This window comes from Impatiens glandulifera, chromosome 3 (genome assembly GCF_907164915.1).
Source record: "Impatiens glandulifera chromosome 3, dImpGla2.1, whole genome shotgun sequence".
In the NCBI taxonomy this organism is placed as follows: domain Eukaryota; kingdom Viridiplantae; phylum Streptophyta; class Magnoliopsida; order Ericales; family Balsaminaceae; genus Impatiens; species Impatiens glandulifera.
In genome coordinates, this window is record NC_061864.1 from 51328053 (window position 1) to 51342111 (window position 14059).

Genomic DNA, 14059 nt, shown 5'->3' on the forward strand with positions numbered 1-14059 from the left:
CATTGCATCCTGCCACTTAACTTTGTCTTTATGAGCTTGTGCCTCCTGAAAACTTTCTGGCTCTCCTTCTTTTGTCAACAAGATATACTCTGAAGAAGGGTATCTTTTATAAGGTTTGTGCTCTCTTTCTGATCTTCTTACTTGGGGCTCTTCTGGCTCCACTTGATGATGTTGCTCCCCCTGCATAGAAACATCATTAACAATATCATCATCATTACTACCATTCATGTCAGAGGTTTCTTCAGGAACTTCTTCATCATGTTCATCTTCATTTGTTACTGCTGACTGTACATATGAAGGAATTGGTATGAGTTCTATGAACTCATCAACCCTCTCTGAATTCTCGTTGATTTCTGGACTTATCCATGTATGACCTTCAAAGAACACAACATCTCTGCACCTGACAATTCTCTTCTTTTCTGAGTCCCATAACCTGTACCCAAATTCTTCATTTTCATATCCAAGGAAAATACATGGAGTTGCTTTATCATCCAACTTGGATCTTTGTTCCTTTGGAATATGCACATATGCTTTGCATCCAAACACCCTTAGATTTGAGTATGAAACATTCTTCTTAGACCATACTGTTTCTGGTATCTCGAATTTCAAAGGAACAGATGGCGACCTGTTTATGAGATAGCAGGTTGTGCGAACTGTTTCTCCCCAAAACTGTTTTGGCAACTTTGCCATCTTCAGCATGCATCTCACCTTTTCTACAATGGTGCGATTCATTCTCTCAGCCACACCATTGTGCTGCGGAGTTCCAGGAACTGTCTTCTCATGTCGAATACCATATTTGGTACAGTATGCTTTAAATTCCTTGGAGGTATACTCTCCCCCGTTATCAGAGCGAAGACATTTCAGCTTACTGTCTGTCTCTCTTTCTACCATGACATGGAACTCTTGAAAGTAATTGAATACCTGGTCTTTTGTTCTCATAAAATAAACCCACACCTTTCTAGACGCATCATCAATAAATGTTAAAAAATATCGATTGCCACCCAATGACTCCACTTCAAAAGCACCACACACATCAGAATAAATCAAGTCTAACACATTATGTTTTCTTTCTGATGTCTGACTAAAAGAGACTCGATGTTGCTTACCAAATGGGCAGTAGTCGCATAGATCCAGAACCTCATCTTTGGTTGAGGGGATGTGCAGCTTCCTCACTAGAATTCGCAGCCCTTTCTCACTCATGTGGCCAAGGCGTTGATGCCACAGATTTAGAGAGCTTTCAGCTTGTACTGCATTCAGATCATCTTTGAGTACCTTCACATGTGTTCTGTACAATGAGTGCCACGACTTCCTTTTTGCTACAATCATTGATCCTTTGCTGAGTTTCCATTCACCACCACCAAGATAATGCTTGAATCCATCTTTGTCCAATGCATCACCTGATATCAAATTTAGACGCAAATCAGGAATATGCCGCACATCTTTCAGTGTTAACCGATGCCCCTGTTCTGTCTGCAAATAAATGTCACCAATACCCACCATGCTTGAGTGACTAGTATTACCCATCTTCACTGTACCAAGATCTCCAGCCTTGTACGTGGTGAAGAACTCTTTATTCGGTGTAGCATGATAGCAAGCACCTGTATCAACTATCCACTCAACTCCTTGGTGATCTTCTACATGTAGATATTGTTCCTTTTCACAAGAAAGAATAACTACATCCTCTGCAGTTATTGTGGCTGTGGTATTTATGTTTTCATCATCTTTCTTCTGATTTTTGCCTTCATTCTGTAGTCTTTTCCAGGCTCTACAATTTTTCTTCATGTGACCTTCTTTACCACAGTGATAACATTCTCTTCCCTTAGATTTTGATCTGCCTCTTGACTTGCTATGGCCTCTTGATTGTTGTCGGTGTTCATCTCTTCCCCTGTTCTCTGTGACTAGGGCTTGTGCACTATTTGTATTAGTTGACTTCCTTCTTGTCTCCTTATTGAACAAGCTGCTAGTAACTATACTCATAGTAAGCACACCATTCGGAGCTGCATTACTAACAGTCACAACCAATGTCTCACAACTGTCAGGCAATGATCCCAATAGCAATAAGGCTTGTAACTCATCTTCTAAGGTCATCTCCATCACTGATAATTGATTAATCAAGCTCTGGAACTCGTTTAAATGCTCAGCAACACCTGTGCCTTCTCTGAATTTCAGATTTACCAACTTTCGGATCAGAAACGCTTTGTTGCCTGCCGTTTTCTGTTCATACAATGACTCTAGATTCTTCCATAGCTCATGAGCACTTTTCTCACTTGCTACATGGTGATAAACACTATCATCAAGCCATTGTCTGATTGTGCCGACTGCTTTCCGGTTCAGTTTTATCCAATCAGCTTCAGCCATCTCTTTTGGCTTTGCACTATCTCCTTCAACTGGCTCATACAGATCCTTACAATAAAGGATGTCCTCCATTTTGGATTTCCAAATCTGCCAGTTATTGTTTGTCAGCCTGATCATAGTGCTACTGCCTTCCATCTGAACCTGAGGGTAAAGCACTCTTCAATAGAAAGTAAACCTAACAGCTCTGATACCACTTGTTGGGAATTTTGAAATGAAGATTACTTTTATACTGTAATCTAGCAATGTGAGATGGGTAAATGCACAGGTTATCCAAGTCTAAAACAGAAGATCAAACACAGAATAAAACAACACCAGATTTACGTGGAAAACCCTCTCAACCTGGAGGGTAAAAAACCACTGGGCCAACCAGCAAATTTCACTATAAGCAAGAAACAGATACAAATGTTCTTCTCAACTTTAAACCCAAAGTTGAGGCATACAAACAGAGAAAACCAGATTCATTCAGACTTAAGCTAGTCTAGATATAAGATAACAAGAGATTGAAACCTGAAGGTGAAAATGTAAGAGATCCACTGCCTCCTTCTCTTCTTCTTCCTCTGTTTCTTCTTCTCTGTTTCTTCTCTTCTTTTCAGAATAGCTTCTCTCTCTAGAAGTGATAGAATGAGCAGCATTCTTAGGGTTTTGATTGTTTTATTAGATGCCTAATTGGGCTGGACCCAAAGGCCCAACATAATGGTCATTTTTCAAAATTACCTAGGAACTTCGAAACTTGTGGTTAGGGAATCTTAGTTTTAGAAGAGATTGTCTCGAAGCTTTTATTTTTCACTTTTTTTAGAAAAGAATGTTCCCAATATGTACTCAAGTTTTTATTATTTTATTTTTCGAAAAAATGTCCCTCGGTGTTTTTGTCATTTTCTTTTTCATTTTTTTGGAAAGAACATCGATCTCTTGTTGAACTCTCGTTTCTAGATGGAAACATTTTCAACATTTAGGACTTGGGGCTCGCCTCTCTTGACCATCTCAAAAAGTGACCAATTTTTCAATTTTATATTTCCTGATGTAAATGTCATCAATAATGGATTCCAATTTGTATACAAACAATTTCTTTGAGCATTTATTTTCACTAAATGAATTTTGGCTCACGTCACAAACTTGACGTTTTTTATCAAGTCGTCGCTCTAGGACACATGTTTTTTGGAATTTCAACCCACTTCACTCTCTCTTTTGGTGAGATTTTTTTTTCAAAACTTAGTGATTCAATGCAGAATCACTACTATATTCATTGTACCTTAGGAGACAAGTCATCTGCGATAAATTCCAATACAAACAATAGACAATGTGACTATTTTAAGCGAAATGTATCTAATAAATGCCTCGAATCAACATTGTATTTTAGTAATTTCGTTCTTTGTACATTGTATTTAGTTAATTTTTTTAACATCATTTTATATATATTATGCAATTTTGAAGACAAGAATACTAACAAAATCATACTTAACTATAAATGTTAGATGTGAATATCTAATTGCTGATTTTGGTCGGTAAAGATTAAATAATACTCCACCTTTACTTCTGATTAAGAGAATTAGTTTCCTCATCAATTACATTTTGGTATGTTTTGCATCTTTTAAGTGCAGTATGTGAGAATAAGGAGAAAACATAAAGATAAAGGAAAAGTAGGTCATAAATGATGACTGAATTAATCATTTGATTTATAAATTTTCATAGTATTAATGATATTGGACTGCTTAGTTGATTTTTTTATTTATATTTCTTAGTTTGGATATAGAGCCGATACGAGCTATTTGTAAGATTATTGAACAAAAAAAGTCTTAAATAATGCTGAAGTATTTTGTCACCCATAATACACCTAGATTTAGATGTGGTCTTTTGGCAAAATTCATCACTTCATGGACTGACAATAATCCTGGCAGGAGATTTGCCATATGTTTGCAATTTGAGATAAATTACATATATTTTTGGTCATTTTTTGGTGTATGACTTTTAAAAGTTCTCATTATTATCTTTTCATTACAGAGTCGAGGGTGTGATATATGGGTTGGGTTGGTCCAGAGATGTGCAATAGATCGACATTGTTAATACTAGGCTTGCTAAGAAAAATAAACACACTGGAGGTTGAGACTGAAAGTAAAGAAAATGTTTTAAAAGAATTGAGAACCGAAAATTGTAAACTCCTCTCCGAAATTACAAACATGAAGAGAATAATTATGGTATTTCTTGTGATGGTCATATTATGGTTAATACGGGGCACCATACAACAATGTATCACCATACCAATTGAATATAGAGGCTCCATATATAACAATAATCATGTATTACAATAATAATGTGAAATATATTTTGTATTTAAATATGAATTTATTGCTGTGATTTTTTTGTTTGAGGTATAATTCTCATTTATGGACTGCTTTTGATCCACTAGTGAGCTCCATTTAAGGGTCTGATTAGTTCTGTCCCATATATATATTGGGATTAATTCATTGGCATCATCTTCATCTCTACACAAATCTTTCATCCCATATATAATTATAGAAATATCTCTCAATAAATATAAACGAAATCATGGGAAGAATCAAGAAATTCGGTTAGGGATTAATCATCTTACCACCCTCGAGAGTAATTTAGCCTTTGGAAAATCAAAAATACCCCAACCAACCGTCCATTAAACCTAAAACAACCCTCTAAATTATTATTATTATTATCCTTATTATTAAATATTTTCAGTTTTAAGGTGATATTTTTACCTCTAAAAACAGTTTTATTTAAATAATCTAAGGATAGTATTTAGCATGACATTAAATAAATAAAAAATCAAGCATGACTTGTAAGGACAAAAATGTATTTGTTTAAGCAAATGGCTCATGTTTAAATTTAAGGATGCAATATACATTAACAACTAATGCATTTAATAATGTGTTACAACTTGTTTCGTAAGATGTGTTTATGGGTTCAAGAATTAAGTTTTTGGTCTTTAGGACCGGTAGAAATTTTATAATCAAAGGGCAGCGGAAGGTTTTGATAGAGAATTTGGGGGAGGGGATAGAAGAACCAAGGGTACGAAGAGAAATATTGTTTGTCTATGTCAAACAGTCCATAGTAAATAATAATAGACAAATGGGGCCGAAGTTCATATCTTCATTATTCCATTCATGGGTCCTTGGGGAAGAAAGATCAGCCTTATATAGGTGATGTCTTGCCCCATAATATTCGGTTACAACAACTACTAGAAAATAACAGAATTCGGTTTGTAAAATAGAAAAGAAAAGCAAAACAAAATAATAATACAACAAAACAAAACTTTGGCCCATGTGCACCATAGGACCGAGACCGGGTGCCGAGAAAGGTTGTTGGAATTATTCTACGACCGAGGCTTTGATGCGTAGGCCTAACATTATCTCCCCCTTCAAAATTCATCGCCCTCGACGAAAAAGACCGTGGTCTGCCGAGCCTCTAATGCGCATGCTCAATATTTCAAATAATTCGGTCGGACTTCAGCAAGTCCAGCAAGTGTCGGGGTCTAGGACCGCATTTCTTAGAAGCTCTCGGTCTTCCCGCTCCACCATCGGTCCTTTCTTCGGCCCAACACGCCAGGTGCAGCAAAAGGGCCATTTTTCTTCCGGGCATACTCTAGAATGTCTTCAAACAACCAAGCCCAGTCCTTTATCCAGACCAACAACACATGCACAACAACATAGCCAAGTCTTCTAACTACCTTCCTGGCTGGTGCTCGGTTGTTGGGTTGTTGGTTGAGCCCTTTGATTATTTGTTGGAAATTTTCAGGAGTGTCTTCCAAAACAAGTGAAACACCTTGGCATTCGTTTTTACTCTTTGTTTGTACCGTGGCAGCAACATTATGATTTCCCAAGGTCTTTTCTAGTTGGTTGCCTTGTATTATCTTGACCCGCGACCGAGGGGTACCCTGCTGGACCGTGAAAGTGTGCAAAATAATGACATGTTCGTCCCTTGTCTCAAGCAGCAAAGGTGGGTCATAAAACCTGATTCTTGGACGGGTTCTTGAAAGAGTTCTTGGACTTCTTGCTGATTAGCCGGGGCCATGAACGATTTGGATTTGCACCTATGATTGGGCTCCCAATTATCATTGCAAGTATAGCGCCGGTCTTCCTTGGGATCAGTCGTCCGGTTAGTGCTCGGCCAGACCATGTTAGCAATGCATGGTTTGGGCAGCAGCGGCGGCTTGACGTTGTACAAGGGCCTGCGACCAAATCGTAGCAAGAGATCCCTCTTGAATGCATCCCACGTCAAGGCTACCTTTTGGTTACGATTCTGCAAATATGATTCATGACATGTTCTTGCCTCTTTTGAGACGTGAGTGCAGACAATGTCTAGCTTTGTGGCATCATTCGTCTTGCTCTCCCTAAAGACTTGCTCGGCAAATAAGAGCCAGCCCTCTAAATCAGTCCCATCAAATTCAGGAATATTAACATTTGTGAGCCGGGTTGGAGGAAGGTAGAATGTTACGACTTGTTTCGTAAGATGTGTTTATGGGTTCAAGAATCATGTTCTTGATCCTTAGGACCGGTGGAAATTCTATAATCAAAGGGCAGCGGAAGGTTTTAATAGAGAATTTGGGGGGAGGGGATAGAAGAACCAAGGGTGCGAAGAGAAATATTGTTTGTCTATGCCAAACAGTCTATAGTAAATAATAATAGACAAATGGGGCCGAAGTTCATATCTTCATTATTCCATTCATGGGTCCTTGGGGAAGAAAGATCAGCCTTATATAGGTGATGTCTTGCCCCATAATATTCGGTTACAACAACTACTAGAAAATAACAGAATTTGGTTTGTAAAATAGAAAAGGAAAGAAAAACAAAATAATAATACAACAAAATAGAAATCTGGCCCATGTACCCCATAGGACCGAGACCGAGTGCCGAGAAAGGTTGCTGAAATTATTCTACGACCGAGGCCTTGATGCGTAGGCCTAACATAATGTAACAAAAGACATACAAACACAATTTGAAAACCAGTAGTGGGAAGATATTGAGATAATTAATTCAACTAAATTGTGTAAAAACATATAGACATAAGTTGCACAAGTAGAATGAATATTGTGTAATTGTAGTAGGGGTATTATTGGGAGGGTAGTAGCCTTATCAAGCCTTATCACTTGTAGAACTCAAAATTAGTGTTTGTCTTCTTGACATTGTTCCCCTATCTCTTTTCAAAATCCTTTGACAGTATTACATATATTTTCTTCCACATTGCATACATTCCCGCTTCTTGGCATATAGCCGTTATATGCAATTTTTTTGCTAAAAACTTCATAGTATGATCAATAATTAAAGACAGAGTAATCAACAAAGGTGACTTGACTTCACCATTCCACTAACATCTCCATAAATGAGGATATGTGAGTCTATTACAACTGATTCTGGGCACATTGAAATCTGGTTTGTAAAACATACAATTGGTTCTATTACAACATAACCCAAAAAATAGGAGATTAATAAAACTATAGGCAATTGAAGTTGAAAGTGATAAATAAAAAATTCAATGAATTTAATGTATATGACTAGATTGAGTATCGAATATCTCAATTGTATGGTTCAAAACGGATACCTCTTCTTGATATGATATATTAAATTCAGTGTTATTAAAAAACTAAAATCAATAATTACTAAAAATACAATAAACCTTTTTTCGACGTTTGACCACCGTATTTATCATAATTTGCTCAAGCTTGAACTGTTTTCTTATTGTCAGTGGACGTCCATGAGACCTTTCTTTCAATGGGTTGTGCAACCTCTTCGTAACTCTACTCTTATCACCCTTCAGAATAAATTTTGTTAACATTAACCTTTGTTTTGTTTCTTTCAGCATCTCCTCTATAATCAATAAACTTTCGACATTTTTTGACCCAATGTCTGAGACTTCATTCCACAATGGTTGAAAGCTATTTTTCTTCGTTTATCTTCCTTAGTATTACATAAGTCATCATAAATATTGATGATTCTTCTATACTCACGTTTAACATCTTTCATCCATCTATTCAGGACATATTGTTAGGAACTATATAGACTTTTAGTTAGAAAAGAACATAAATCAAATTTCTACACACAATTCCACGAAACTTAAAAAGGCGATACAAACACTTCATCTCACATTGTGACTCGTTATAGTGCACCAAAAATGGAATGACCTTTCCATTTGCTCCTTATCTCCCAAAAACTATTTCCACCACTTCAAACACAATAGTGGACCCTTCTCACTTCACTAACTAAGTGTTACAGTAACGGCTTTCGGTCTTACTTATACCCATTTTTCTACTAGTGACAGTAATCTCAAAACCGTTAAAATAACATTAAAGACAAGCTATGACTAGAACAATATATAGTATTAATGTGTAGATTTTAAGAAAAATTTTCAAATAGTAAATGAATAATAATAATAATAATTTCACTATAGATACTTTACTAATTATAAGTGCTAGGTGACTATTATTATAAATGATGTTATAATAAATAATAATAATAATTGAGACAAAATTGAATTAACATGGTGTACCCATTTTGAATAAACACTATGTAGAAGCTTATAATTAATGGTCATGTTTGTGAAATAAGTTACAAGTTTGAATTTGTTAAAATGATATTATAATTGGTAGGTTCTAAAAATATTATTAGTATAAATAAAGCACACGAGTATTAACTCCAAGTTTGAAATTTTAATTATCTTATTCATATTGTCATTATCTGCAGTTATCTTACTAATAATATAGATTGATACAGTCTTAAACATAATATATAAATTATGTTACTCATATGTGGGAATTATAGACAACATTATCTTAGTTTTTCTTATAAGTTATATATTTTAACAGAATTAACAGTAAACTAAGGTTTCAAATGATTCATTACTGTAAGAAGGTTTTAGATGACTCCTCACATGATTAACTCGCCTTCAGATCATCAATACCTTCGTCTCTAGCTCACGGTAAGGTCAAAGAACAGTAAATGTGAAACAATGGGAATATCGAAAATTAGATGCGACCTAAAATCACTCATATATATATATATATATATATATAATATTTCGGAGTTCTTATGAACTTTAACAATTGTAATTTTAATTGCAATGAGTATTAAATGATAAAGTGATTAAAAATTGGAAAACTATGATTAATTTAATTTGTTAAAATTTATAAAAATTAATTAAATGTATTAAAATAAAGAACAAGACAATATATTAAAGAAATCTATGCTAGTATTTACTAGCAACATAGTTGTACTTTTAGATAAGATTATAGTTTTTCAATTTTTATAATCACTTATCATTTATTATTGGTTGTAATTAAAATTACAATTGTTAAAGTTGGTAAGAATTATGAAATATTATATATTTATATGGTCTAGCACACTATGTTTGAAGTGTTTGAATTACTTTTTATCAATAATCAGTTAGTTGTTTCTCAATATTTAGTATTTATGTTACAATGAATGTTACATATTTTTAAATTTACTATTGATTATATTTCACTTATGAAAGTTACGAATTGAGAATTAACAATAATAATTATAAGTTTACCAAAGAAACAACTCATTTTTTTTTTATTTCTATCATGCAAATGGAACTCATCGATAGAAACGAATCCATTTAGATAGTCCTTTGTGGATCCGGTGGCGACTACTTATCAATGAAGAATTCAAAGAATATTTTATTCATACCAAATTAATTTGTACAAAACCATGTTTCAAAATGGAACAAATAAATTCAATTTCAAATTGAGTCTTTTTGTTTATGTGTACCGACATTTCTCTCGCTCTTCTTAAACTACCTTTCTATCGCTTTCTTGAAAATGAGCATTACCAAATCTTTGGATTTTCCGAGGTTTCAAACATTCATTCCTGACTGGAAGGTCGAATTTATAATTTTAAACTATCTCTCTTTAAAATATCTAATAGCTAGAGCTCACTTTATCTAATACCTGACTGGAATCTTTCTTAAATATGTTGTAAGGAATTATATTCGGCTATTCTACTTTTATTTGAAAATGTAATCAGTAATATTGTTCAGGCTTAGATTAAAAATGGTCTAGAAGTGTGGGGGTCTCTTTAATATTTTACAGTTGATTGAATAACTAAAAAACAAATCTCTTTTTGATTAATGTAACAATATTTTTATTTCAAAGTTAGTTTTTACATTTTCTCTCTCGATTTTGTCTATTTTGTAACAAAATCTTTAGAACATTTTATGTTATAATATCAATCCTATTTTATTTTTGTAAAAGAAAAAATTCAAATAACCATTTAAAATTTGAAAGATAGTCATTACAAACTTTCATCACTCAAATTTAAAAATAAAAATTCATATTTCTATATAAGCTTTTGATTTTCAAGGTTTGAATGAAGGGGGAATTCTAACTTTAGTAGCCTGTTCAAATCCATAAGCAATCTCAATCAATCTAGGTTCAAATCCTTTCAATCCTCCAAATAGTATTCCAATTGGAACCCCTTCATTATCAAATCCAGCCGGTACACTAATTCCCGGGTATCCTCCAATCGCAAGAATCGTCGCAGCATTAAAACCAGGCGTCACAACCGCATCTAATTTGTTATCGTTCATCGTCTTTTCAAATCCTTCTTTGTTCAATAACGCCAAACTAGCTAATGCATTATCTTCTATTTCTCCAATCCCATTTGTCGCTTGTGCTGCAAGGAATATCACTTGCCCAAATTCTTTAATCATCTCCTGTGACACAATTATAAGTTAAATAAATAAAATCAAAAGATGGACCACGTAATGGCGGTGAATGGGCTCACCAGATCCGCGTTATTTTGGTTGAAGTTTATCGCGTCGGACAAGGAACGAACCGGGGAAGATACTAGTGCTTTCAAGTAGGCATTTATCGAGAGTTTGAATTCGGCTAATAAGGCAACTTCTTCACCACTAGAAGAGAAATTCAAAATCTGACCAATGTTTGTTATTTCTAGATTGTCTATCAAGATTGCGCCATGTCTCCTATAGGAATAATTAAATAATTTCAATGTGACTTCCAATATAATTAAATTGAACTTGTATTAAAAAATGACATATGTTTCTTCAACATAATATTATTAATGTTTCAATGTCATGTTTCTTCAACATAATATTATTAATGTTTCAATTATATTTGATATATTTATGCATTATTAAATAACTTATTTGTATTCTTTACACATACATCTTATAACATTATATTGAATATAAGATTAGAATGTTGAGAAATTAAATTGAGCCTAGTGACATCTATCTAATGATTAGTTCATATTGAATAGATTAGTTAAATATAATAAAATTTGAATTTATCAAAAGTTAATGATTCAAACTTATGAAAAATCAACTCGACTTAGTAAGCCCGACAAGCCCTCGGGTAAGGGCAGTCCACTCTCCAAGGTAGCCCATTTATTAAAATTAGTGAGATATTTAAATAAACATATGGTAATTTTAAACATAAATAATTATAGCTCTATAGTTTAAGTTAGAAATTTACAACTTTTATTTGGTTATGAGTTCAAATCCTAAAAAAAATATATAAAAAAAATAAAATAAAATAAAAAATTATCAGTTTTTAAACTAGACCGAGGGCAATAAAAAATATATACTTTTGTTTTCTAACGGGATTAAGGCAGCCCAAAACTCAGGGCCGACTCTGTTAGTCATAACCACTGTATTTAACCGATATTGACAAAAACCACTTTTAACCCTAAAACCGAACCGTTTATGCCACTAATAAGAAAGAAAAACTCACTTTAGTGTCTTCAAGTGTTTGTCAAAGACAAGATTGAGGTTTGATCCATTTGAGAATCTGAAAAAAGGGTTCCTCAAAATGCCTAATCTCTTCCCTTTTAATCCATCAACTTTGAGAAACTGCAAATACCCACCACTTGGAATGTACTTGGAAGCTTCCATTGTTGCTTGAGAGTCGTCGGGGTCGAAACCAACTATGGTATTAAGGACGGAGACAGCATCGGCCACTGTCCTACATATAGGCCTGTTCAATCTCATTCCTCAAAGTTAGTATTTTTTTTAGATTATAAGGTTAATGTGATGATGTTTTTGTTTGTTTAATGTTAATTAATTACCCAATGGTGTCTTGTCTTGGTGATATTGGAATTACACCTGCCCGACTGGTGAGACCAACTGTTGGTTTAATCCCCACTACTCCGTTGAAGCTAGAGGGGCATATGATGGAACCATCGGTCTCTGTCCCGACTGAAACCGCCACCATATTTGCCGCCACCGATATGGCTGAGCCGCTGCTTGACCCACATGTGTCGGCCGATAATACATAAGGATTCTAAGTCGATACAAGGTTAGAATCTCGAGTTAATTCTTATAATTTAAAATTTTAGAAGAAAGATTAGCGAGTCTAATTAAACTATTAAAGTAAACTAGTCCAACTCTTCGTAAATTTGAATGATTCTATGAGTTTATAAATAATTTTGATTTTATATTTATACGATTTAAATGAGAAATAAAATGAATTTATATTTATAAATTTATACAAGATAAACAAAACTTACCTTACCTTGGCCACCTCTACCACTCCAACCATTGGGTGCATTAAGAGATCGAAAATTTGCCCATTCACTTAAACTAGCCTTCCCGAGTATAATAGCACCACCATTCCTCAACTTCTTAACTACTCCGGCGTCCTTAGCCACGACCGAGTTTAGCAATGCGAACGATCCCGCGGTGGTGTTAAGTTTATCCTTGGTCGCGATATTATCCTTGAGGAGAATTGGAATTCCATGAAGACTATAGAGTGATGCAATGGTCACCTTCTTCTTCTTCTTCATACTAATTCTTTCGATGTCAACTTCATTGGCTTGGCTTAGTGCATCCGGATTGACTTCTATGATCCCTTTAAGAAGTGGGTTAAGCTTCTCGATTTCCTTAAGATAGAATTCAACAAGTTGAGTTGATGTGAGCTCGTTTTTTCTAAAGGCGAGTTGAAGTTCATACACGGTGGCTTCTTTGATGGAGAAACTGTTTAGAGCCGGCGACGAAAGAAGAACGATGATGAGAAGAGATGTCACGAGCTTAGCATAATAGTGTGGGTATGAAGATCTAGACATGGTTGTTTGGTCAATGAGATATGAAGAAGATGGAAGAATGAGAATTTTCATTTTATGGTGTGAAGAATTTTGACTTGTCTAAAATTACAAAAGCAAAAGGCCAAGTTTTGCAGGCCAGGAGGAGAAAGAAGTGGTCCATTCATTTAAGCTATGGTTGAAAATACCTTTTAATTATTTAATTTTACTTTTACAAAAAAAAATTAAAAAAATTGATGGTTCTACAATTGACAAATGGATTGGGTTGGTTTAATGATGAATTTAAGTTTTTACCAACTTTTTTATCTAAAAACTTCTATTATTTTGTTTTTGGCTATTTTATCATTGATTAATTTTATTGTATATTTTCTTAATTGTCATGATATTGTTTTTAGAATACAAAATAAATTATGAATATATTTTACTATTTTTTTAAGAGACAAATATAAGGATGGCAATTACAAATACATCTATATTATAATAATTAAGACAATTTTAACATAACAATGTAAATAAAAATGACAAAAATCATGTAACAAAATAGTCCAATAATGAGTCTTCTAAAAGTAACTATTAATGCAAATTGAGAAATCAAAATAAACAATATATCGATGAAACTAATTTAAATCTAATTCTCAAAATAAATTTTAGCAATTTCTAGCAAA

At 34.0% G+C, this 14059-nt stretch overlaps 1 protein-coding gene across 1 annotated transcript; it reads right to left on the reverse strand.

The window, feature by feature from the left end:
• Positions 1-10627: 10627 nt before the first annotated feature.
• LOC124932387 (probable amidase At4g34880) lies at positions 10628-13433 on the reverse strand. Its single transcript, XM_047473004.1, has 5 exons — positions 12864-13433; positions 12423-12637; positions 12089-12331; positions 11121-11319; positions 10628-11049 (listed from the first exon to the last, which is right to left on the reverse strand). Exons 1-5 carry the CDS (start codon positions 13416-13418, stop codon positions 10693-10695), a joined length of 1569 nt encoding a protein of 522 aa, XP_047328960.1. The 5' UTR covers positions 13419-13433; the 3' UTR covers positions 10628-10692.
• Positions 13434-14059: the final 626 nt, after the last annotated feature.